General features: G+C 37.5%; 1 protein-coding gene across 1 annotated transcript in view; it reads right to left on the bottom strand.

The window, feature by feature from the left end:
* Positions 1 to 514: 514 nt before the first annotated feature.
* The window catches only part of LOC131930200 (transcription initiation factor TFIID subunit 1), a 39,930-nt gene continuing 12,758 nt past the window's right edge, over positions 515 to 27,686 (bottom strand). Inside the window, exons 20-45 of the mRNA XM_059286612.1 lie at positions 27,510 to 27,651; positions 27,025 to 27,155; positions 26,801 to 26,881; positions 26,422 to 26,544; positions 13,874 to 14,017; positions 13,232 to 13,316; positions 12,218 to 12,314; positions 11,934 to 12,057; positions 11,149 to 11,271; positions 10,572 to 10,714; positions 8,675 to 8,846; positions 8,074 to 8,282; positions 7,634 to 7,742; positions 7,388 to 7,486; positions 6,763 to 6,855; positions 6,551 to 6,635; positions 5,952 to 6,019; positions 5,504 to 5,623; positions 5,202 to 5,294; positions 4,759 to 4,911; positions 4,009 to 4,132; positions 3,507 to 3,613; positions 2,899 to 2,970; positions 2,278 to 2,383; positions 1,998 to 2,105; positions 515 to 1,565 (exon numbers count right to left, since the gene is read on the bottom strand). Coding sequence (XP_059142595.1) covers positions 1,294 to 1,565; positions 1,998 to 2,105; positions 2,278 to 2,383; positions 2,899 to 2,970; positions 3,507 to 3,613; positions 4,009 to 4,132; positions 4,759 to 4,911; positions 5,202 to 5,294; positions 5,504 to 5,623; positions 5,952 to 6,019; positions 6,551 to 6,635; positions 6,763 to 6,855; positions 7,388 to 7,486; positions 7,634 to 7,742; positions 8,074 to 8,282; positions 8,675 to 8,846; positions 10,572 to 10,714; positions 11,149 to 11,271; positions 11,934 to 12,057; positions 12,218 to 12,314; positions 13,232 to 13,316; positions 13,874 to 14,017; positions 26,422 to 26,544; positions 26,801 to 26,881; positions 27,025 to 27,155; positions 27,510 to 27,651 — 3,183 coding nt within the window. The 3' untranslated portion in view covers positions 515 to 1,293. The remainder of the gene's footprint in view (positions 1,566 to 1,997; positions 2,106 to 2,277; positions 2,384 to 2,898; positions 2,971 to 3,506; positions 3,614 to 4,008; positions 4,133 to 4,758; positions 4,912 to 5,201; positions 5,295 to 5,503; positions 5,624 to 5,951; positions 6,020 to 6,550; positions 6,636 to 6,762; positions 6,856 to 7,387; positions 7,487 to 7,633; positions 7,743 to 8,073; positions 8,283 to 8,674; positions 8,847 to 10,571; positions 10,715 to 11,148; positions 11,272 to 11,933; positions 12,058 to 12,217; positions 12,315 to 13,231; positions 13,317 to 13,873; positions 14,018 to 26,421; positions 26,545 to 26,800; positions 26,882 to 27,024; positions 27,156 to 27,509; positions 27,652 to 27,686) is intronic.

The raw sequence follows: 27,686 nt of genomic DNA, 5'->3' as shown, positions 1-27,686 counted from the left end.
GCTGAAAAGGTGCAGTATTATTACCAAAATTTAAAAGGGTACACTTCTTGATCAGAGGAAGAAATAAATTGTTGCTTTATAGTATTACTTTTCATTTGATGTTTATTTTAACGATATTAGTTTCGTTTATTTCAAGCATCTTTACCCCCCCCCCCCCCCCTCCACGCATAATGAACAAAGACTAGACAAAATGCAGTTAGTTTAAGAACTTAAAAGTAAACCTCTTTATCCTAACCCAGTTATCTACATTGTTTTAGGTGTTTTAAAACTAAGTTATTTCCCTTGCAATTTACCAGTAGTTTCAATCTATAGAATTTTTGTGTGTCAAGGGACACAACTTTTTTTTAGCATTGTATGACTAGTTCGGCCTTAGATTGAAGGCAGTGTTAAGATGTGCTTTTAAAAATATATACTCAGACAAATAAAAATAAAATGTAAATATATATCAGAAAAATTAAATTCAACTGGTTAAGAATGATATAAAACGAGATATTTTTTTTTTACTGTTGTTTAATTTTACATTGTTTGTCTATATTAAACTTCAATGAAGTCTTCATGTTTTCACAAATTCTTTACACTGTACATTAAAAATAAAAGCACTGTTATTTCGGGTATATATCATTTAAAAGAGACAAACATTTTTACATTTTCTAAAACAACAATCCCAATATGGGAAAGATAGAAATTGTTTTTCTAATGTAAAAAATGGTACATTAACTTCAAGTAGAAAAAATAGCTGGTTACATGTTACACGTTTTCAACAAAACATTTCATTTCCTCATGAAAACATTTCATGGATTAGGATAGCATCTAAGTTAATGCTAAACTTCTCCCTACATCGATACTAGATACAGAATTTAAAATGGTGCCAATCACACTAATGATATTTAGAAGGTGAAACAATGATAACATTAAATATAAATCATACAGATATGTATTAACATATTAACATGGAGTTTGTATATAATTATAATTATAAACATATTAAACTTTGAATGTTTCACTTTATGTAAATAATGAGCACACACAATCAGCTTGAGGGAGATTCAGACAGTCACCTTTAGACAGAATCAAGCAAGCACACACAATCAACTTTAGGTAGAATCAAGCAAACATGCACAATCAACTTAAGGCAGAATCATACAAGCACACACAATCAACTTTAGGTAGAACCAAGCAAACACGCACAATCAACTTTAGGCAGAACCAATCAAGCACACAATAAGCTTACTCATACTGACAAATCCATAAAACCACAAGCACGCTATCATCTTATCCCATTTAGCCAGTGTATCACAAATATTCATTAATGTCAAATCCCTCCGTGGCCTGATTCTCCGTTGGAATCATGGGATAGGGTTCCTCCTCTTCCTCCTCCTGCTCCCTGGCATCAGCCTTCCTGTCGTCGTCGCTGTCGTCTGAAATCTGCAGGTCATCGTTGATGTCCACCCCACCCTCAGCTTGAGCCTGGGCCTGTGCGGAGGCCAGCGTGCTGTTCTTGAAAAACTCGCTGGGATCAAAGCTGTCCCCTTCTTCCTCAAACTGCCCTGCACCATATGTTTCACCTAGGGGAGACAAAAATTTTGGTATTTCCTTAACTTAAATTAAGACACAAGTAGAATATCAAATTAAAACAATGCTACTGACTTCTTTAAATTTTATTAATGTGCAAAACTGTTATCCTTTCGGACACGGCAGTCAATGGGGCACCTGAGGTAGAATTATCTTGTTTCTGTGACCTCAGCATATGAGGTGACAGTATGGTCAGTTCTATGCAAAACAGCCATTACTTTCCCTAACATGAGGTTATGCACCTACTAATACCATAAACACTTCAATATTTTAACTATGTTTCGTTGGTAATAAATTTTAAAATGCTTAAAACTGATAAAAATTTTAAACTTAATGGCTACAAAGCAGGACCGTGACTAAATATATTTCCATTTCTAAAGCTTAGCAGGTTAGATAAAGAAAAGAATTTCAGAGGTGTAACTGACCTTCAACCATTTCTTCTCCCTGATTGTCAAAGTATGATCGAGCATTCTCGTCATAACCCCCGACCTCCTCGTCCATCTGCTGACCATCACCAGATTCATTCATGTCTCCTGTAAAGGAAAAAATTTTAATCAATCATTTCTACACTTATGTATGGTATCGAAAAGTGCTTATATAACACATTTAAACCAGTTTCTTAGCGATAAAAAAAAAGATAAAATAGATCACAATAGTTTAAATGATAGAAAATGTTTTATACTGTTGCATCAACATATTGTTTACCTATACTGTTATCTTCATCATCATCCTCCTCCTCCCCATCAGACAACTGAAGGTCTTTAGCCAGGTCATCATCCTCACCATCCTCTCCATAGTTCTCTCTGTTTGCCTGTAGGATAAGTCCGACATTTGTATGTTAGATACCATAGTCAACATAACACTTGTATGTTAGACACCACAATGTTTTAATAAATTTCATTTTTTTTATGTTCAGAGGAAAATATGGGCCCCACTACAAAACATTTGATCTGGTACATATTACAAAATTTTTAAAAAATCTGTAAAAAGTTATCTTCATTTTTTTCCGCTTCACTTGAGGCAGATGAGGTAGTGTTCATCTGTTTCAATGACTTTGGTAAACAATGGAATAGTGTGGTCAGCACTATGCCCGCTGCCTTTGTTTCCCCAACATAAGTTAGGTGCCCATCAGAGCTGGGTGAATTGAGGGACATGCCACAGACTTAAGCCCATGAGCCGAACTCAAGAATTTTGGGTTAAGGGTCATGAGCTCTACAGTCTACCATTCGCCCACGCTGTCCCTTGACAAATTTTACTTTTATTGCCTGTGGTGGTTTGAGTGAGATTTTATGACTAGAACATTGGTCAGCAACAAAAAATACTGACCTGATTGCGTGATGCTGCCTCCTCATCCCCTTCAATGTCCACAAACTCAGAATCTGAAGCCTGCTGGGTGTTCTGTGGGGATAGACAAAAATTAACAGCTGGATGGTGTGACTAGTCAAAAGATACGAATACAGAATTTTTTTTTCTTTACAGTGAATTGTGTGACCCTCAACAACAGAATGAGAGGCTCAGCACCGTTAACTATTTTGTTTTATTAATATCTTATTCATATGTAAACAAATGTGTTATTGAAGGTTTGATAACTGTTTTAATAGCTAGCAACTTAATATAATTGGTATAAAATTGACAGATAGTAATTTCAAATATGGGAGAAAGTTATTAGTTCAACAATTGCTCTGGGACTATTTGTCAACTTCCTAAATAAATTTTACCACTTTCACAATCCATTAATTAAAACCCTAAGCAACTATATAATGATTTAAAACATATACCAATTACCTGTTATCACTTCTCACAACTCATTTTCTCCCTTTCAATAATCGTGCAGCAGAACTATTATAGCATGTTATACTCCTTCAGCAATAGTTTGCAGCCTCCCCATCCCTACACCCAGCAGTTACTTATCTCCCCTTAACACCAAGACTTACTTTAGTGAACTCCCCAGCAAAAGATCTCATGGCAGAGTTGTTGTCATCCTCAGCTATGGTCATGTGGTCCTTGGTCCCACCACTGAACCCATCCATACTTTCAGTGTCTGCACAATAGGAAAAACACAAATGGCATCACATATTTCATGACACTAAAACACAAACTAAAAACCAAATTGTCTACTTGCAGAATAATTGTGGCATCAGATGTCTCATAACACTAAAACAATTTAAAAACCAAATTGTCTATTTAAAGACAAATTGTAACATCAGATATTTTATGACACTAAAACACCAACTTTAAAAACCAAATTGTCTATTTAAAGACAAATTGTATTATCAGACATTTTATGACACTAAAACACCTACTTAAAAACCGTGCTGTCTATTGTAGACCTAATATGGCATCAGAATGAGGAAATAAAAACCAAATGGAAGTCCGCACATTTTTGTGATCTTGTTTTTAAAATAACATGATTTAAAGGAAATGTAAAATCTTTACCCAAGATGCTGCCGTCATCTCTGTTGATAGACGTCCCTGTCATGCTGTCAGTGTCAGCGGCATCTAGCGCCGCCTCCTGTGCTGCACTGATCTCTGCCTCAAGTTGGGCAATCTGCTCTTCTTTCTGGAATATTACAAGAAAAACATTACCTCCCTTTTTTTCAAACATAATACAGATTATTTTATATTATGGCAAAATAAGTCAATAATCTAAAACTTCTGTTACATTAAGTTAACATATGTATGTTACTTGGTAACATTCCTTTTTGCAGGTATATTCACATTTTACAGTTATTTTACATAATCAATCCTTTCTGTTAAATTCTATTATGCAATAACCAACAATTTAAGGATTGTTAAATACTGTTTCAAATCTCATCAAAAGAGAAATGTGTACCTCATTGAGTTGATAAAAATGAAATATGTGTACCTCATTTTGTTCATTAAACAAGAAATGTGTACATCATTGAGTTCATTAAACAAGAAATGTGTACCTCATTGAGTTCATTAAACAAGAAATGTGTACCTCACTGAGTTCATTAAACGAGAAATGTGTACCTCACTGAGTTCATTAAACAAGAAATGTGTACCTCACTGAGTTCATTAAACAAGAAATGTGTACCTCATTGAGTTCATTAAACAAGAAATGTGTACCTCATTGAGTTCATTAAACAAGAAATATGTACCTCACTGAGTTCATTAAACAAGAAATGTGTACCTCACTGAGTTCATTAAACAAGAAATGTGTACCTCATTGAGTTCATCCTTCAAGACCTCCATCAGCTTACGAGCCGTGCTAGTGAACGCATGCTCTGGGCCATTGTACTGCAGACTGTTGGTGTACAGGAGCTCAGCATCTTCCACAAACTGGTCTTTGCTCTGGTACTTGTGGGACTGGACATTCTATGGACAGCAGAGGGTCAGATGTTTTTAACTCTTATCAGAGGGTTGTATACATTGGACAGCAGAGGGTCAGCTGTTTTAAACTCTTATCAGAGGGCCATATACATTGGACAGCAGAGGGTCAGCTGTTTTAAACTCTTATCAGAGGGCTGTATACACTGGACAGCAGAGGGTCAGATATTGGTATTTTTACTTAGAAATGACCAGATCACAGTTAAGGACAATATATTTTATATTTGTGGAAGGTCTTACTGTTTAATTAATAATGGTTAAATAAAAGAATCTCCTACCTTAAGGAGCGTAGACAAGTCCATGGGACGCTTGATGACAGTGTAATAGTCTTTGACAGTTTTCCTGTTGACAGGCTGGTGGAAGGGCCAGGACTGAAGAAATACAACACAATTTATTAAAATACAGGTCACATGCAGTCAATACACAACCAGGCTATACATGTGAGGTCACTAGACTGCATATCTTTAAAGCAGGTTACAAGCAGTTTATACACAAACATCCACCAGAATAGGGCTGCACAACTGCTGAGCTTCCCCAAACAAGTATTATTACCATTCAAAGATGTCAGTAGAAGACTTACAGTTTCCATGCCTTTCATAGAGAGGACAATTTTCTCAAAGATGTAAGACAACGCCACTTGGTCATTGTCATCCAGCAGTGGGTTGATGGCTTTCTCCAGACGCATCAGTTTCTGTTCTTTCTGTTGGCATAGATGTTATGGTTTGATGACATTGTTGTTGGAGGTACAGACATGGTTGTGTCATTGTTTTGGTGATTGTGTTCAGTGTTTAGTTTTGGTGATTGTATCTTTGCCTTTGGTGTTGGTGTAATTTTTTTTGTTAATTGTGTCATTGTTTTAGTGTTTATGTCATAAAATGGGTTTGTGTAAGTGTTTTGGAATTTGTTTCAGATAGTTGGTTTTCCTGTCCCAGAATTTTTAATGGTATGGTTATGTTGCCTGAAATAGTGTTGAGGTTCTGGGTTCACGTCTGATGGTTGTAAACTGCTAAGTCTAAAACTCAACTTACCTCAGCAAACCTCTGGAAACACAGAGTCAACATGGCTTGTGCATTCAGTGTCAGCAGGTGAGCTGGACCTAAAGGACACAGAAAATTTCTCTTCATAATGTGACGCAGGAACAATACTCAGCTAAGTGGAAGGTAATAATTTACAGAAAAAGATGAGACAGAAAGAAGAGTAGAAGTGTGAATTTGTGATTTATTGTAAGTTTTATTTCTCAATGTTAATATAAAATCTAACACCTAAGTCTCGCAGAAGGACTGCGTGGTCACATGGCACAAGACATGACTGCTAAATCTGAAAGTCTCATGTTTGGATCCAGGGCTCAAGGCTGTAGATGTTCCTGAGTTCACTCAGCTCTGATGAGTACCTGACCCCTGGAAAAGCGACCACTTTCCCTTCACATGCAGAGTTCACAGGAACAGATAAACTCTACTTTATCTACCCTAATCTACCTGGTCTGAAAGGGTAAATAACTTTTCTGTTAAGTCTTCCAATCAATATCTAGAGGGGAAATCCAGTTGAATGCAGCTACATGTAACAGAGGCCACACTATTCACATCTACCACAATTAATTTCATGCATGACTTAACAGTAGCCAACTGACCATTATAAATCTTGCTGTTCTCAATGATTTGGTTTAAGTCCAACAGGAAGTCTTCTCTTGACCTGTACTTCTTCTGTCTGACATTCTGTGGAAGAAAATTAAAGACATATCAATCGTCTGACATAATAGAAAAGCTGGGTGAAAGTTACAAGCTCCAGTGCATTTGATCACTTTCACTTAGAAAACTTTAATAAAAATTTGTCAAGCTTTACCTCTCTCATGGTCTGCATGTCCATTGGACGTTTAACGATGCGGTAATAATCAGGCACTTCTTTTTGATTGACAGGAAACAGAAACAGCTGGATCTATTGGACAACAAGGGGATTAACTCCAATAATCAATTTGCTTTTAACTACAGTGAGCGCATTTTACTATTTGTTAAAATATATTACAAAAGAAATCAGATTAACAAAATGGCATGTTTCATCCACTTTTAGCCAAGTAAATAATAACAACTACTCTTCTATGACAAAAAAAAACAAGGGGCAGGCTAATCAGTTAATTTGTTATAAGAACTAGTGATAACATTGACACTAGATACTCCAAATATATCATCAAAAAATAAAATTATAGCTAAAATTGCAGTCTAGGTAAATTTATGTAAGTTTCTAATTAGAAAATCACAGTAAATAAATTCAAATTATTAAATTCTTTCTTTCGGATGTTTTAGTATCTCTTTTTTTTTAAAATCTCAGCAGCATATAAGATTATTTTCCAAATGCCCACGTAAGTAACAATTTAAAAAGATTAACAAAAAACTAATATTTAATACAATGTTAATACTCTGTGCTTAAGTTAATTTATTTATTGTTAGCTTAAAACCTTGACACTTCTTACATCTGGCATACTCCTGAGTTCATTGAGGATGGTTTCAAAGATAGACGACAAAGTAACCAGTGGATCTGTACGTCGTCTGTTTGAAGACTGTTTTGGCTTCTACAAAAAAACGAAACAAAAAATAAACTGGTTTAAAACTAAATCTACAATTGTTACTCAATATAGAATATACAAATATTATGTTTTCTCTAAGACTTTAAAACACAAGTACTTTTAAACATCATCATAAGCAATGGGCAGCCTTACCTTGAGGTAGTCACAGTGTACAATATTGCTGACCCTGCGCTTTTTCTTGGTTTCTACTGCCTGCTTGGGTACCTTAAGCACCAGAGATTTGCGGCGTATGCTTTCAGCGCTGTGAAATAACGTAAACATGATGACGACTCTTAGATAAAGCAATATTAGTAAATTAACTGTCCTCTTTTCACTGTGAAATTAAAAATTTTTTTGTATTTAAAAATGTTGTTTTTACATGAATTAAATTTTTAAGTATTCCAATTTGAATTTTTATTTAAAAGCTAAAGCTAATTTCATTACAAGTTTCATGCAAACCATTAATATCAAATATTATGGTTAGAAACTTTTTATAAATGTACTAATGCTTTTTAAAATTAAAATTTTTATGCCTATAAAAAGTATAATGTAACAGAGTGTTGTGTAATGTATAAGTATAAGCAAGGACTGACTGTTCCAGGAGAGTTTTGGACATGATGATCTTGGTGCCCTCAACATTGATGAGATCCTGGTCCACAGGCACGTTCTTCTCCTCCTCCTCCTCCTGCTCTTCCGTCATGGCCACCTGCAGAGACCCAGCCCCTGCTCCCCTGGTGTTGTACATAGGACATTCCTTGTTGGTTCGCATGTGCCCAATCTGGCCACAGGCTCCGCACTTCATCTGTCAACATTCAATCAGACATTTTATTCACTTGTATTGCAAGTCACAAAATTGTACTTTAATTATAAATAACAGTGTCATTGATTAATTAACAAAAATTTGACAAAAGTCATAAATAACATAATGTTGTTGCTTATTGTAAAAAAATTATTTGTAAAATAAAATTTTTTAATAAACTATTTTTAAAAAATTGTACTGATTTAAATACATATATTCACGATTATTAATAGCTAATTAATAAATAAGTTATTTTGTTAGTGTTAATCTCTCTCAGAATAAATTATTTGTAATAAAAAACAAGAATATAACAACAAAACAAGCCAAGAAAAATTAACACACAAAAAAAGGTTAATAAAGTGAGCAACAAAGCTCATAGAACCAACATTTGAAACCTTGGAATTCTTGAGAAGCTGTTCCTTTTCCTTCTTGGGTTTTTTCTTGGGGGGTGGGGTGGAGAAAGGCTTCTCCTGGTTCCTCTTGATCCTCCTCAACTGCTCCTGTATCCTCCTCCTCTCCTTCCTCATCTCCTCCTTCTGCTGGTCATCCATGGCAGCAAATTGTTTACTGTCAATAAAAAGATTCAGCAAATTGTTAACTGTCAATAGAAAGATTCAGCAAATTGTTTACTGTCAATAGAAAGATTCAGCAAATTGTTTACTGTCAATAGAAAGATTTAGCAAATTGTTTACTGTCAATAGAAAGATTCAGCAAATTGTTTACTGTCAATAGAAAGATTCAGCAAATTGTTTACTGTCAATAGAAAGATTCAGCAAATTGTTTACTGTCAATAGAAAGATTCAGCAAATTGTTTACTGTCAATAGAAAGATTCGGCAAATTGTTTACTGTCAATAGAAAGATTCGGCAAATTGTTTACTGTCAATAGAAAGATTCAGCAAATTGTTTACTGTCAATAGAAAGATTCAGCAAATTGTTTACTGTCAATAGAAAGATTCAGCAAATTGTTTACTGTCAATAGAAAGATTCAGCAAATTGTTTACTGTCAATAGAAAGATTCAGCAAATTGTTTACTGTCAATAGAAAGATTCAGCAAATTGTTTACTGTCAATAGAAAGATTCAGCAAATTGTTTACTGTCAATAGAAAGATTCGGCAAATTGTTTACTGTCAATAGAAAGAGTCAGGAAATTGTTTACTGTCAATAGAAAGATTCGGCAAATTGTTTACTGTCAATAGAAAGATTCAGCAAATTGTTTACTGTCAATAGAAAGATTCAGCAAATTGTTTACTGTCAATAGAAAGATTCAGCAAATTGTTTACTGTCAATAAAAAGATTCAGCAAATTGTTAACTGTCAATAGAAAGATTCAGCAAATTGTTTACTGTCAATAGAAAGATTCAGCAAATTGTTTACTGTCAATAGAAAGATTTAGCAAATTGTTTACTGTTAATAGAAAGATTCAGCAAATTGTTTACTGTCAATAGAAAGATTCAGCAAATTGTTTACTGTCAATAGAAAGATTCAGCAAATTGTTTACTGTCAATAGAAAGATTCAGCAAATTGTTTACTGTCAATAGAAAGATTCGGCAAATTGTTTACTGTCAATAGAAAGATTCGGCAAATTGTTTACTGTCAATAGAAAGATTCAGCAAATTGTTTACTGTCAATAGAAAGATTCAGCAAATTGTTTACTGTCAATAGAAAGATTCAGCAAATTGTTTACTGTCAATAGAAAGATTCAGCAAATTGTTTACTGTCAATAGAAAGATTCAGCAAATTGTTTACTGTCAATAGAAAGATTCAGCAAATTGTTTACTGTCAATAGAAAGATTCAGCAAATTGTTTACTGTCAATAGAAAGAGTCAGGAAATTGTTTACTGTCAATAGAAAGATTCAGCAAATTGTTTACTGTCAATAGAAAGATTCGGCAAATTGTTTACTGTCAATAGAAAGATTCAGCAAATTGTTTACTGTCAATAGAAAGATTCAGCAAATTGTTTACTGTCAATAGAAAGATTCAGCAAATTGTTTACTGTCAATAGAAAGATTCAGGAAATTGTTTACTGTCAACAGAAAGATTCAACAAGTTGTTTACTGTCAAAGTTCTATCAAATTGTTTACTGTCAATAGAAAGATTTATTAAATTGTTTACTGTCAAGCAACAAATTCAGTAAAATCTTTACTGTCAATATAAAAATTCTAGTAAGTTATTTCAACATAATAAATTAGTATAGATAACAGGTTGTCAACTGAAAGAATGACAACATGGTAGTGCAAACGACAGGTGTCAACATCACAGGATATATCTGAAGGTAGCATAAAGCTACTCACATGAAGTTGGGGTCTCGAGTTTGACGTATTCTCAGATAAGCATCAATGACCACAGGGTTGCTGACCATCTCAGACCTCTGGTACTGTCTGCCTGTATCATCATGGAATGTCCTGACTATTTTCAGCTTTCTTCCACGATGGTGCTAAATTAAATAAATAAATAAAAAAGATTTATGTTACAACACTAGAGACTGCATGGTCAAATGGTAGGACACTCAATTTTAAAACCCTAGTTTCAAGTTCATATCACAAACTTGTTTTGGTAGGAGTCCATCCAGCATTGATTGTTACCTGACCTAAGTCAGTGAATAAAATGGCTGTGCTGACCACACTGTCCCTTCAAGTTCCAAGTTAAGAGAAACAGATGAACTCTACCTTTTTTGCCTTAGGACCAATTTGTTTGAAAGGGAACTTCACTTAATAGATTTAGTTAAATAACGATCATAATAGGTTTCATGGCAGCTGATTTGAAATAAACATGTGCAGCAAATGTTGAATTTCTTTTTACATGTATATATCCTAAAAAAATAAAATTTGATCTATTAAATGACTCCAGTATTTAAAATGATGGTCTCACCATGAGGTCGTCCTCCTTGCTCCCCCCAGCTCCTGACTTTTTCTTATCCTTGCTGTCACCCATGTCCCCTTTCAACATCCTCTGTAGTTCTCGTCTCTCTGCTTCCTCTTTTTCCCTTGACAACTGTGGAGTGTTAGAACAATAAATTCAATATGTGTGCAGTTACTTCATTTCAGATATTATGTTTTGTTTTCATATGGGCAGAAAATAATCCAAATATTATTGCAGAAACTATTAAATGCCATCGTATGGAGTGGTTCCATGGTAGAGCTAACCACTGCTAACCTGAAGGTTTTCTATTAGGATCCCAGGATCAAGTCTGGAGGACATCTCTGAGTCCACCCAGCTGTGATAAGTAACTGACTCACTTCAACGAAACAAAAGCGGTTAGGCGAAGTGCTGACCACACTATTCATATGTAAGCCAAGGTCATTAACACAGATAAACTCTTCTTCATCTGCCCAATGTGTATAGTGCACGAACAGAAAAAGATACTCCCTTGCAACATACATAAGTAGGTGCAATAAAGTGTACTCAACCTAAATGTGCATCAGCTCTGTTTTCATATGAGACAGGACATAGATAAAACAAGTCACTGTCTCAGATGTTTATTTAACCTCATTAAAAAGCAGAAGCAGCAAATTGTATAATTTTGTTGTTGGACCAGCAGTCACTCTCATACAGTCTGAATCCAACTTTTTGGCAGATAGCTTCCATTTTTTAAAGCCAAGTAAAGAAGAACACAAAATAAGAGTCTTATAGAACATCCTAAAATCATTAACAACCTGTGTGCTAGTCTTCTTGTTGGATAACATGCTCTCAATGTTTTTGCCCATCTCCTCAAAATCCGAATCTTCACCGGATGTCGACTCCTCATCAGTGGATAAAGTTTCTGTGGATGCCAAAACGCTGTAGAAATAAAGATGTAGGGGTTATAAAACAATTTATAATAGCTTGCTGGGATTGAAATCCAACTCATGTAGATCTGTTGTTGGTTGACAGGTGAAGAACTCTTTTTGTAAAAGCTTAGAAAGAACACCAATACACTAAAACATGAAGAAATACTTGCCTGTTCTGCAGCTCAAAAATTCTCTGACATTCATCCTTGTACCTCTCCATGTGCTCTGCAGCAGAGTAGCGGTTCCCACGGGCAAACTTTACCCAACCTGAAACATAGATAAGTTAACTTTACCCAACTCAAAAAAGTAAACTTTACCCAACCCAAAACATTAGTACACTTTACCCAGCCTGTAAGATCTAGTAAACTTTACAAAGCCTGTAAAATTTTGTAAACTTTACCAAACCTGTGAGATTTAGCAAACTTTACTAAGCTCGTAAGATTTAGTCTTTACCACTTCTAAGATTTAAATGAGAGATAAGTGTTGTAGTGAATGAGTGAAGGGGATGTGTGTATGTAGTAGCATGCCGTCCACTAGTGTTCATCACTCTTGTCTTGAGGTGATTGTAGTCTGTTTTGTACTTGTTTGTGTACGGGTATAAAAGCTCTGTGATAGCATTTTTGCTAGCCTCAATCCAGTACTTTACATCTATCAGGGTTAGTGTAGGTTAGTTCTGTGTACTTTAGTTCTGCAACCACGGTATCCTAGATTTGTGTTTTTACTTTTGTGTTAGTATTTTGAGTAGCCTGTGTGTAGATAGTGTAGATATATATTTAAATTTAGTATTGTAACAAGACTTTGTTTTAATAAGGCATGTGTTTTGTAACCCGTTTGTGGTTATTTGTCTTAAATGTTCTGGAACGCACTTGATTACCCATAACGGCATGTCAGTGTGTTCACAACAAATGTACTATTAGACATGACCAACTCCAACTGTACAATGAAATCACTGCTCAGCCTCACCTATGTATGTATGTAAACGCTGTTTGCCTAGAGCTCTACACTAACACTAAGTACTCACTTTTTCAGACAAGAATTCAGTCAATGTCAAAGCTAGGATGTCACATTTTATTAGCAGTAAACATCACATATCAACAGTAAATGTCACATATATTGCAATGGATATCAGATATTGACAGTCAATGTCAAATGTGGACAGTAAATGTCAACAAATCAAAGCTCACCTGTAGTATCCTGGCCTTGTTTGGCCTGTTCTGTAGACATAGTCCTCACCACATCAATTACTTCCCAGCGTGAAAGTTTTTTTATCTGTTCAATGTTTTATTAGCTTTAAAGTTTATTTTATTTATACAAAAATGTCCAATAGAAGTTAAAATCTCTAAAGGATTTTAACTGTACATATTCTGATACATAGATATACAGCACAGTAGCAGTTGAAACTGTTAATAAAGAATGACATGAGCAAAGACATTTTTAAGTAACAGTATTTTAATGAAACTTAGCTTTGTCCACTGACTAAACTAGAGAATTGTATTCTTTGTTTTGGGTCTATGATAATATGGCTGTAGTAGGGACAAAAGATTCTGTTACAATTACAGATTATTAGGTCAACGATGTTAGTGTACAGTTTTGCTATAATTACTTGATATTAGAATAATCAAAAAACCCACTCCTAATGCATGTACTAAAAAAAATTTCCCCATTCAAATTAAGGTAAATAGAACTGAAAAAAATGTCCTCAACCTTAGTTAATGAAAATCAAATTTAAAAAATGCCCCCCCCCCTCCCCTTATTCATGAACATTAAACTAAATAATGTCCCCCCACCACTAATTCATGAACACCAAACTAAAAAAAAGTACCCACCTCTGATTCATGAACACCAAACTTGCGCAGCAGCTGTTTGGCATCCTGCAGGTTAAGTCTCCTCAGGTCAGCATCTGTACCTGTCACAGTCTTTTTCACAGGTGTTTCCTTAGCTTCCTCCTTGGTAGTTGGCTTATTGGGGACCTGGAAAGGTCAAGGACCACATGATGAATGTAATATGTGCAGGATATGGACAGGCTGGGATATAAAATATAACAGATGAACACGGTGAGAAGCAACAGAAGTGGTGATTTTTTGAGACATGAAGTATAGACTAAGTAAATATGGGACAGATGTTATGATGCTCCAGGACAGTTTAAAAAATTAGATAGGGAATATCTCTAGATGATGAACAGCAACAAATCCACTACAACTGATACAATAAAATGACATCTGCGTAAAATTAAAGCAATTTCAGAACTGTTGAGTTGGAATTCAATTCCAACTTGGTAATCAAGGTGGAACCTCACTGATTTCTAGGCTGTGATATGAAATGTCTTGTCATTACATTGTTACATAAAGAGTTCACAGTCAACAAATAAGGGTGTGCAAATGGATGGAATAACCACAATCTTAAACAAGGATAACAATTAATGGAGGCAGCCGAGTAAGACAACGGGTTCAATCATTGTTATTGACATGGATAAAAAGAAGTTTGATATTATACTTATATATGAAACTTCATCAACCTAGCTGTAACGGTACTCAAGTTATCGTGTTCACAGACACAGACATACACACACACACACAGGCATACGGACAAAATTGCAAAACTATATTTTTCCGACTCAGGTGTAAAACGTCGGTCGAGATTGGTAACAATCATGATTTTTTTTTTGCACGATTACAATACTTTTTTATACTTCGTATACGAGAAATAAAAAAAAATCGGCGTTGCAAGTAATGGTAAGGCCTTGTTATTTTTATTACACAGCCGAGCTGTAGCCCAATGATGACGTCACGTAAATAATGCGAACTTTACCCCCAACCCACATCCTCATTAATAGCAGGACATCCACACCAAGAAGGACATCAAACGGTTCCGTCTACAGCCTCACCCATCTAATACTATACAATACAGCTGATTTTTATTTGGTCCATTGCGCATGTGAGATTATCGGTGACGTCATTTACTATAAGTTTTTTTTTCACGAACGTAATAAATAGGCCTACTGGTGTTTCGGACATTTTGTTGGTTAATAGTTACAGATCTAAATCCGGCACTATACTATACTGCGAGGTCGCGTGAAGTTAGGATAGACCTAGGGGGTCATCCATAATTCACGCTTTTTTTTGACGATTTTTACCTCCAGTCCCCCCCCCCCCTTCCCCTCCGTCACACACCGTCACAAAAAGCCAGACACCCCCCCCCTAAAATGACGTCACACGTCAGCCTTCAACCCCTACCCCTAAAAATTACAGTTGAATTTTTTTTTTAAACATCGATCTTTTTTCCCAAATCTTGTCTGAACTCTGTCAAAATAGAGTATTTTAATCAATTCAAATTACAATTTATTAAAACAGTTTTCTAAAACGCAAAATAACGTCTAAAATTCGTTTTCTAACATGGCTTGTTTATAATGCAAAAGTGAGACGTTGCACCATCTGACCCCCCCCCCCCCTCCCCCTCATCACACACCGTCACAAAATTACGGACCCCCTCCTCCCCCCTACGAGTGTGTCGTCATTTATGGACGACTCCCCTAGAAGAAAATATAAGGTCGCATTGACCGAAATATCGGCGTGATGTCGGGTAGACAAAGGCCACGAAAGCGGGGGCGTAATAATTATGATAATTCTAGGTTTGCACAGCAGTAAATATGTACCGCCAAGGCATGTAAGATTTCTAGAATGCCAAAATTTTCAAGCTTAAAACGATCTTAATTTTTTTTTAAAACTGCAAACCCGGAAATTTTAAAACTCAATTCTTGCGTATCCAGAAAAGGAAAAAAAACACCTGATTCTCGAAAATATGGCATCCCTGAATATTATTAGAAAGATTCTATTCTATTTTAAAAAGTTTAAGTAATTGAAAATTGATTAAAAATCTTGTCTATATCCCGAGGTGCCATCCCACGTAGTGTTATATAAGAATATTCGAGAAAGTTTAGGGGAGATTACTCCCGGTTTATTTCGTATTTTTGGGGGGAAATATTTAACTAAAAACATGAGCAGAAAACTCGGGCTAAAAAATTGCAAATTCTAAATCGTGTTTACACACACACACACACACGGACAAGATTGCAAACTATGTTTTTCCGACTCAGGGAGGTGTGAAACGTCGATATTTGCAAAAATCTCGATTTTTTTTTTGCACGATTACAATACTTTCTCTACACTCTGTATATACGAGAAAGTAAAAAAAAAAAAACGCGCTGCATCAAATGTAAAATATGAACGAAATAAAATGCAGAAGTCCTACTGCAAAAAAAGCCTATTTACCTATATAAATAATTTAAAAATTGAAAACAATTTGAATTTTCACGGAATTTAGCCAGCAAGTAGGCCTATGCTTTAAAATTCCCTCCCTTATAATTCACCAGTTTGGTGATAGTGAATCGCGGCGTTTGGATTTCTATAGCTGATATCGTCAGTCGGCCGTACGAAACTACTTTTGACTTTGATATAATAGATTAAAAATATTTAAGGGGAGATAATAAAAGAAGGGGAAAGAATAACACTTTTAATACATTTCCTGCCATACTTACGGGGTAGATAAACCATGAAAAAAAAATTACACTTAAATCTGGCCCCGGGGAAGTAAAAAAAATGTCAAAAGAGGAGGAAGGGGGAGGGGGGCAATCAATGAAATCGAGTTCGATAGAATGCATTTCCATTAAAAGAACACGTATAAGTATAACTGGGGGTGAGTGGGAGTGAAAGGTGGGTTAGGGTGAAGAGTTGCTGACATCAGAATAAAAATATGTACCATTAAACGTAAGTAGCCTGAATTTTCGGTAATCGATGAAATCGCTTTCGATAGAAGTTATTGCCAATAAAAGAACAGCCCTTAGTATTTGCTCTGGACAAATAGGTTCAGGAAATATTGGCTCCCGACAAAGCGTCTCCCGACACATTGGCTCCCGACTTAAGGGCTCACGACGTATAGGCTCCCGACATATTGGCTCCCGACAAAACGACTCCCGACATATTGGCTCCAGCCTAATGAATCGTATGACCACTATTGACATAAAAGTAGCCATTTTGTTTTACCTCCACTACCACTATAACCTCTTTTAAATGCCTTAATGAAATTGTTTTTCATGAACCAACATCAATTCACAAACAAATCGAGCCCTTAACAGCTAAATTCCACCAAAACTAAAAATTTGATGTTTAATTTACAACAACAAAGATCTCTTGCTTAAAAGCAAGCATAGAAGTATAAATGTATGATATACTTGATGTTTACAGGATAACGGCATTGTTTTGTTAACCTACAAGCATACTGCAGGTAGGAATGTACAGCGTGGACCCCTATCCCCACACACTTCGGAACAGCCTGTAACCGACTCATTTATGGAAGTCATAGATAGATGACCTTTAAATTAAAACATACTATTTCTTATAATAGATAAACTAGCATAACAATAAGGCCTGCCGAACAAGAGATGCATACGTTGCATTACTTAAGAGTGTTGGATAAGCTAACTCTAAAAGAATATTGATGAAGGGGGTCCCACTGGCAGGTGTCATATTCAATCGGACCGTTTTGCCGGGAGACTTAGTCTCTACGGACACCGTATTGTTAGTGGTCCTTTTGTCGGAAGCCAAATTAACAGGAGCCTATTTGTCGTGAGCCAAAATGACGGACGCCTATCTGTCGGGAGTCGTAATTACGGGGGCCATTTTGAAGAGAAACTAAATGGCGGGAGCCTATTTGTCGGGGGCCATAATGACGGGGGCCGTGTTATCGAGAAACTAAATGACGTGAGCCTATTTGCTGGGAGTCTTATTAACTGGAGCCCTTTTATCGAGAGCCTATTTGGCGGGAGCGTATTTGACGGGGTTTATATGTCGCTGGCCCTTTTGTCGGGGCCGATTTGTCGGGGTCGTTTTGGCGAGGTCGTTTTGTCATTGGCCGGTTTGACGCCGCACGGACTAGACATAATTTTAAATCCATGTTTAATTACTTAAACTCTCTCTCTCTCTCCCCCTCTCTCTCTCTCTCTCTCTCTCTCTATATATATATATATATATATATATATAAAGCAATGTATGTGTGTTTGTCTGTCTTTTATGCATTACTAAACCTTTTATCCGATCGCAATAAACTTTGAGATGTTATTGAGCATACTCCTGGGGAGGTTTCTGCGAAAAACAATATTTCGAATTCGCAGGAGTGGCGCCCCGGCAGGGAAGGGTTCTGCAAAATAATCTTTTTTAATTTCGCAAGGGCGGCTCCACGGAAGTGTGCGATTTTTCTCTACATACGGTATATAAAAATAATAAAAGTGAATCGCAGTGACACCGTTCATACGATCGCCATCAAACTTTAGGAATATGTTGAGAATACTCCTGGGGAGGTTTCTGCGCAAAGAACAATTTCAAATTCGCAGGAGTGGCGCCCCGGAAGGGCGCGATTTGTTATATCTTTATAACGGTATATAAAAAATAAAATTCGATTGCGATTTCACACTGTTCATCAGATAGCCATAAAACTTTGGGGAGTTGATAAGAACACTCGAGGGAAGGGTTCTGTAAAAAAAAAAAAAAATTTATTTTAGCAAGGGCGGCGCCACGGCAGGGTGCGATTTTTCTCTATATACCGTATATAAAAAATAAAAGTCGAATGCGGTCTGACACCGTTCATCCGAGTGCTATGAAACTTTGGGGAGCTGATTATATATATATATATATATATATATATATATATATATATATATATATATATATATATATATATATATATATATATATATATATATATATATATATATATATATATATTCACGAGCTGCATACCCGTGCCTCGCCACGGTGTGAAACTCTTTTAGAAAACAGTGTCATTTAACATCCATTCTTTTGAAATTATCGTGAAATAAATATTAACTTAAAAAAATGAGATATACAAAAATTAAGGGTAGAGGATAAACGGAAGCGGAGATTAAAACAACAACAACCGCACAATACCATGAACCAAAACCCTAATCGAACCTAATTATAAACGTCCCACAGTTTTGACAACATTAAAACCTAACTGCACAACCATCAACCCTACTTAGTACAACCCATACCTCACCCCACTAATCACAAGATCCACACAAAACAAAATATGATTTGTAGTGACATATTTTGTGCTGTCATTGTGGAATCAATGGTTTCTCCTTGTATGACGCGAATGCGGAATTATACATTTATTGGTCTGGAGCGGAGTAATTGCAGTGAAGCGAAACGGCTCTTCTTTCGACTGACTGCTCTAAACTGCTGACAATTTCTTGCAAAGTTGTGTTGCTTTTATACAGACCTTAAATCAATAACTGTAATTGAAAATACCAAAGTTGTGCATCGACAATATCGATTGCAACATTTAATACCATTTCTACTGTTAGAAAAATCAAAGCAGTAAGTTGTTTCGCAGTGAAGTTTCGAGTCAGTGTAGATGGGAACAGGGCATTTCCCCCCAGTCAATTACTCCCCGGATATTTCCCCCCCCCCCCCCCGACATTACCCCCCAGAGTAATTACCCCCCTGTCAATTACCCCCGCCCAGTAGGACATTACCCCCCCCCTTCGGAAAGGTTTAGAGTTAGGGTTAGGGCTAAGTTTAGGGTTAGGTTTAGGGCTAGGGTTAGGGCTAGGGTTAGGGTTAGGGATTGGGTTAGAGCTAGTTTTAGGGTTAGGGTTGTGTCTAGCTTTGGTTTTGTGTGAAGTTTTAGGCTAAGGTGGATGCTTAGGTTTTGGTCTTTTTCTTAAGGTTTGGATTAAAGTAGTATATAGGGATAAAATTCTAGTTAGAGTTAGGATTTTAACTTGAGAGGGGGGGGGGGGGGGGGGTAATTGCTCCGGGGGGGGGGGGGGGGGGTAAATGTCCGGGGGGGGGATATCCAGGGGGGTAATGTCCTGTTGCCAGTGTAGATACCATAGCGAGTTTTTTTTTTACCTTCAGTGAAAAAAAACAAAACAACAGCCTACAAATATATTATTTCTGCCTGCTTCTGTTTTGTGTTTACAAATCAGTTAATAATACCTCCCGCCATCTCCAATTACTCGTGGTTTTTTTAATTAATAATCACAAATTGCAGAAACAAAATGGACCGTCTTTCCCATATCTATAACACTATCAGGGCTGCCTACCCCAAAAAATTTTTCCCCGTAACAAGAGCATAGGTTTTCCGTAACTTTCCGTATTTTTACACATTTTTAAAATACAATGTAAATAAGACCCATATTATACGATCGTAAAGCTTATCAGCGTAATGATGACAGTCGGCGACTCGTGCTACTTTTTATTTTATGGACTAATAATTAGTTTTTTTTTAAAAACACCGTTAAATTCAGAATGTAAGGCGACAATGGAAAATTTCAAATAGGAATTGTTCTTGCAATGAGTAGTATGACGTATGATATAGGCCAACACTACGGATATCTAAACCAATGTGAACTCAGTGACCCCTCGACTGTGTGTGTGTCAGGATTTTTTCTCCCGCGAACAAGAAAACGTAAGCGGCCGACGGGTGACGATGTTTAGAATTTATAGCATATTTCTTGAATATTTTTTTTTAAATCTACATTTTATCAATGTAATATCTAGAAGAAAAGAACAATTTTAAAAATATGATCCGTAATTGATCTAGGTGAGCCTAGATCTCGTTGTTTAGTAAAATCTTGTCTTCTCGCACATCTCAAACAAAATGCCTCGATATCTCGCTATTTAGGCATTTAGCCGTAATACCGCCTCAGCAAATATGTCTCGCCAGACTGCGCGATGAGACTTTCAATGATTTAGGCCACGCCTTTTTTTTTCTCTCCGGACAACACCGGCTCATGAGGTAACACAGACCACTCGCGGGGTCAATAGTTCACAATATAAACACGACTGCCGCCAGCCATGACATGAGCGGGAAGGGGGAGGGGGGATTGTTACGGAAGAGGCTGAAAACCTTAGAACCGGATAACACACTGAAATATAACTAGCTAAATTAAAATATAAAACTCAGACCGGGAACATAAAGTTAAGTTACCACCAGAAAATTTATTTTTTTTACACTAAAGTCGATTTTGATCTCTACTGAAATCAAAACCGTAATTTTGCAGCATAATCGTAATTCCGTAACCTGGATGTCAAAATCGTAAAGTTACGGGCAAAACCGTACAAGTAGGCAGCCCTGCACTAAACATTCTTTTCCCCGTGCCCCTATGTGATCAACCATGACAAAAATCACGACGCTGAAATCTGGTTGGTCCACGCGGCAAAGAATAAGAAAAGAAACCAGGAGAATGACGGATAAAGGGGGGGGGGGGGGGGGGGGGGAGACGTGAGAAATCAATGAAATAGTTCTCGGTAAAACAAATCCACTAATAGAAAGAACCTAAGAATAACCGGGGGGGGGGGCGTGAGAAATCAATGAAATAGTTCTCCGTAAAACATATCCGCCAATAGAAAAAAAACCTAAGAATAACCTGGGGGGGGGGACGTGAAGAGTTGCTGACGTCATATATAACTATTATCTATCAAATGTAGGCAGCCTGAATTTTCTGAGAAAATAAAATGAACAATGGAACATATTTTATCTGACGAAGGTAAAGCTTTAAAAAAATATCACAAATTACAGACCACGGAGTGAAACGTCTGGCAAAAAAAAAGTGGACAGGCTCGTAAGTAATACATTTTTGTTTATGCTAAACAGTAATACAACCAGTTACAAATATGCAGACGTGTCTTTGGGCTTGGGGTGATGCGACGTGTTTATTATTTATCTTTGTTATCAGTACAATGAAATTGTTGATGATTTAAATATAGGTAAAAACTGCACGTGATCGCCATTATGTTATATTCTTTTATATATGTACATTAATCTAAATTGATGCATAGAAAACTCAATATTTATCATTTCTAAATTAAGTGTTGATTTTTCAAAGTTTTCAACGTTTTAATTAAACTACAAAAAACTAAATCAACCTAAATATATTATCCTACAATTTTATCGGAAAATTTTTACTTTCTCGTGTATACGAAGTATACAGAAAGTCTTGTAATCGTGCAAAAAAAAAAAAATCGAGATTTTAGCAAATCTCGACGTTTTACAGCTCCATGAGTCGGAAAAACAGTTTTGCAATCTTGTCAGTATGTCTGTGTGTGTGTGTGTGTTTGTAAACACGATAACTTGAGTACCGTTACAGCTAGGTTGATGAAATTTCATATATAAGTATTATATCAAAATCGTATATCCGTATCAACTTTTGAGCGATTTCCGATAACAGGAAGTGGAACTTTTTCTACTTTGGATTTTTTAAGAGTCTATAACTTGAGTGCTATTTCAGATAGATAAATGAAATATCACATGTAAGTAAAAAAAACTAATTCTCTGCCTTCTAACAAATTTTGAGTAATTTCCTTTGACAGGAAGTAGTAATTTTCGCTATTTCCGATTTATCAAAAAACGCATGTGAATTTAAAAAGTACTTATAATATTCCGCACTATTATGCACATTTTATTTGGCGTTCACTTGGTGTGCAACTCTTTTTTCTACGAGATTTTATTCTATTTTAAAAAGTTTATTTAAAATCATGTCTATATCCCGAGGTGCCATCCCTCGAAGTTTTATATAAGAATATTCGAGAAAGTTTAGGGGAGAACACTCCCGGTTTATTATATATGGTCATGTTAATTCGCTTTAAGAAGAAAAAAAAGCTACGGTTCCAAAACAGAGGAAAATATTACAAATAGTTTAAACACTTAAATTTGCATGGATTGCCGCGTAATTGATCCAACTTTTCTGCAGTTAACTAGGTGATTACGGCATTATTTCATTGAAACGCACATAGCGCTTATGGTCGACTTAACCCACCCCTCCACGTATTTGTATAGCCGCCTCTGATCACGCCAAACTGTGTTCTAATACCGCAGAACATTACACCTGCCCCCTAAATATGAATACATAATATCCATAGCTGATACGAAGAGACTATGTTCTGAATAACACAAATATTTTATTTTAGTATTGCTTACGAAAACACAACTTTAACTTCAAACGTCATTTTTGAAGGCATTTAAAGAAGTAATACGCTTCAGTTTTTTTTTTTTAAGTTCTCTATGCCCCAATATTCTCTATTAAAATAGGTAATTTTAATACAATTAACACATTTTTCTTAAGTTTCTGCAAGACCATTAAAACCAATGTTGGAAAGAAAGAAAGGAACAATAAACAGGCGACCGCTTAGGGAGTGACTACACTAGCACAACTGGAAGATACAATTCCCGAAAAACGCCGAAGACTGTTCCAACTTGATGAGTTGGAGATGCACACTGTCTACAGACAAAACATGGCGACGATTCGGGTTGACTACCGGCGTGCTACTGTGCATCCCAATAACTTATTGCAGCATGCATGCGCAACCGGTGACAAGTTTAAAGCGCAGCAACAACTGCAATGTGGAGCTGAGATAAATTGTAAGGATGAACGCGGTGACACGCCTTTACACATTTGCACTAGGAAGAATTTTACAGACATTGTAGATTTCCTTATCTGGAAAGGTGCAGCCATCAACAGCACAAACAATGAGGGAGAAACGCCTCTGATCCTGAGCGCTCAAGGGGGTTTTAACGCCATCGCGCGGATGCTATTGGGCAAACAAGCAGAGGTGAAACCAACAAACACAGAAGGCAACACGGCACTTATGCTCGCGGCTCACTTGGGTCACCATGAAACCGTAGACGCTATTCTCCAAGGGAGTGTCAATGATATTATTAACCACGCTAATAGAGACGGCGACACGGCACTAATCCTTGCCATGAGAAAATCAGGCTCAACGCGGGTGGTCAGTCTTTTGCTCAGCAAAGCGTTTATAAATCTCGACTATCAAAACAACAAAGGCTACACCGCGTTGATGAAGGCAGTCCAGGCACGTGACCTAGACGTGGTCAAAAAGTTGCTGGCCAAGGGAGCACAATGGAAGGTGTTGACCAATCACAGGGGAGAAACTACACAGGATATTGCCGATAAAGTTGGGATAGGCAAAGTCTTCTCCCTCATGAGACAAAACTCTTTCCCTTCAGGCTCGCCCCTTACTCATACTTACCTACAGCATGACCTCGATTCGTTTAAGATATTTCTGAACTGCAGTTCCGTGTCTGATGAAGAAAAATGGGCACGCCCGACACTTTTACAACTACTGAGTATGATGCAAGGGCGAGAAGTAGTGGATAGAGATGTTGAGTTTATCGAAACGCTGTTGAAAAGTGGAGTCGACGTGAACCTCAAGTCAAGGTACGTAGAACCAGCTCTTGTGTTGGCCACCCGCCTCCACAGCTGCCGTTTGGTGGCGCTGTTGTGCAAGCACGGGGCCACGCCTCTCGCCACGCCACACAAGCAGGACACCACGGCCTTAAGTCTGGCAGCCAGCGTGGGAGACATTCACATACTGGAGATACTTTTACAGCATCTGTCATCCAACATGAGACGCCAGCACGTAGACAAACTCACCTCGGTCACTGAAGAGGCATTACGTAACGGCCATACCCAATGCGCAGCACTTCTTTTGAAACACGATGCTGTCATAAACATCGAAAGAGCTTTAGCAATAGCAGTGCGCTCCCAAAATTCCAAGACCCTCAAGTTTTTACTGGAAAAGTTTCCAGATTTCAATGGAAACGCACTTATGTGCACTGGAGCACGGCTGATGAAAACTGCTACTAGATGTGGTTGTGTAGAAGTAGTCAATGTGCTCTTAGACAAGGGAGCAGATGTCAATGGTGCGTACAAAGGGAAGTCAATCTTAATGAAAGCAACCGACCCAGCAGTCGTGAATCTTTTGTTACAAAGGGGAGCTAATGTCAACATATCCGTAAAAGGGGTAACTCCATTGCTGAATGCTCTATCAGAAAATTATGTAAAAAATATCAGAAAAAACTTGAAACAGAATGAAAATGATTCAGGGATGACAGAATTCCATCGATTGGAAGACATTGTCCAACAACTTCTTGACAGTGGTGCAAGTTCAGACGTGACCAATGAGAAGGGTCAGCATCCATTCATGGCTGCAGCCAGCATGGCTGGCACTAAGTCAATGCTAGAAAGACTCCTGGCCTGTAGCAAAGTGGATATTGACACACAGGACAGAGACGGACAGTCAGGTCTACATCTGGCAGTCAGCTGTGGTTCATTAGACAATGTACAAGTTCTAGTGAACAGAGGAGCCAATGTCAACCTGACCCAGACAGACGGCTGGACACCACTGATCCAGGCTACACGTCTTAAACACTACCCCATCATCAAGTACTTGATAGAGAGAAATGTTGATGTCAATATAAGGGACATAACCGGCCATCACGCCCTGATGTGGGCAGTGCATGAAGATGCCAGTACAGAAATACTGACCCTCCTGCTCCAAGCTGGCTCTGATGTGGATGTTGAGACCACACAAGGTGTGTCAGCTCTTGTACTTGCAGCTACCAACCAATCAGAAACAGCCTTAAAAGTGTTACTTGAGTTCTCTAGTAAACGAAATACAAAGCGCAATAAACAGGTCACGCTGGCCACTCTTCCTACCTCACCAACCCAACATGATGGCCACAAACAGCAAGCGCTGGCCACACTTCCTAGCACACCCACCCAACATGATGGCCACAAACAGCAAGCGCTGGCCACACTTCCTAGCACACCCACCCAACATGATGGCCACAAACAGCAAGCGCTGGCCACACTTCCTAGCACACCCACCCAACATGATGGCCACAAACAACAAGCCCTAGCCACTCTCCTTAACTCACGTACCCTGACTACAGCAGCCTGCAGCTGTGCCCAGCACCTGCTGGACCACGGCGCCAGACCTGACCAAGTTCACCCTGCCGCTCTCATCAAACTCATCTCTCAAGGTCACACTAGTCTGGTCACCCACCTGATAGCCAACGGCATGACACCATCAGACGTGGCCAGCGACCAGCTCATGAGCCAGTACTGGCCAATGGCAACCATCACACCCCTCAGTGCAGCCCTACTAATGAACAACTTGGAACTGGCCAGTTTGTTTACTGCCCACCACTTCCTAACAACATCAGACACAAAACTACAAGGGAACACCCAGCTCAGGGGATATTTCAGGGTATCTAACTATAAAGAGTGCCAACAATTTCTTGATTCTCTCCCCTTCTCACTCCAGACACTGAGCTTTATTGTCCTCTCTACCACACTGGGTACAGGGTCGAGCCGACAAGACAGGGTACATCTAGTTAAACCTCAAATTCCAGGTGCAATCAAGAACAATCTTTTGTTCAAAAACATTAAAAACCAATAGGCACCTGGTACACTAATTATCATTGCACTAGATGCACATCTTATCTTTCCTACAGACGACAAATGACACTACATGATGTATTCCCTGCTTACCTTAATGTAAGAGAAGCCTTCACCACAGCCAGTAGGGTCAGCCAGACCATTCAGCTGAAGCAGGCATTTTCCTTTCATGGCAGCAATATAGGCCCTGGTGGTGTTCCATGGAGCAGCGCGGATCTGTGGACAACACAACCAACATCAGTAGACAGCAACATACTTTAATTACACAGACACATCTCATAAACAAATATTGGCTGCTGGATATCAGCAGACAGCATACAACTGAATACTTTTAGCATGCAGCCAAACAACTTTACCATACCACCAAACACTTTTAGCATACAGTCAAACATTTTAGCATACAGCTTAACACTTTAACAAACAAAAACTGACTACCCAAATTAGTGATTATGAAACAAATTAGCTGACTTACTTCATCATCTATTTTAGTCTGTGTATCCTCCTCATTCTCTTCCTCAACTGAAAACAGCGACTTCTCTCCATAACCAGCATCCTAGATGAAAAATGAAACAATCGCAGTGAAGGAATTAAAAACAAACTCTTATATAATGGAGTTTATGTCTTAGTGTCACTGTAAATAAAATTATAATCTCAGCCAGTGTCACAAACAAATGATTTATGCTAATGAATGCTGACCTTTAACCTCTGCTCTGCTGTGATCATACTGTACCAGCCACAACACTGCTCTGGTGACACCATGGCCCTGATCTCCTCCTCTGTAGGCAGCCTGAAATCTGGCTTCAGGACCCACCAGTTGGAGTCCATGCCTGAAACAGGATTCAGTTTTTACAGTTAGTGATACCCAGTGGTGACACAAAGTCTACTGGTAAAGAAGAATTTTCATTCCAGTTTACACAGTTGGTAACAACCAGTGGTGACACACAAAAACAATGATAAAACAATTCATATACCAGTTTAATACAAATTGGTGATACCCAGTGGTGACACAAAGTCTAAATGTAAAACCGAATTCATTCAACACAGTTTATATTATAGAACATTTCTTGTGGTGACACAAAAAAAATGTAATGGTGACACAGGTTATCCAGGGCTAAATCCAATCTGATGGACTTACAGTATGTTTGAAATCTGCACAGATCTTCAGCCTCTCACAGACTTACCAGTACGTTTAAAATCTGCACACAGCTTCAGCCTCTTTCTGATACTGCTCTCAGAGTGAGAGGAAAAAGCTTTTTTTATGTCTTCCATCTTTATTCGCCGAGGCTCGTCTTTGCTCTTCCAGAACAGTCGGTAAATGAAAACCTAGAGAAAAAGTAGAAAAAAGTTATTTCAACTTC

This window comes from Physella acuta, unplaced genomic scaffold (genome assembly GCF_028476545.2).
Source record: "Physella acuta isolate Inbredline_101_S28 unplaced genomic scaffold, ASM2847654v3 ptg001735l, whole genome shotgun sequence".
Lineage (NCBI taxonomy): Eukaryota > Metazoa > Mollusca > Gastropoda > Physidae > Physella > Physella acuta.
Note: the sequence above shows the minus strand (reverse complement) of the source record. Positions and strands in the feature narration are given on the sequence as shown.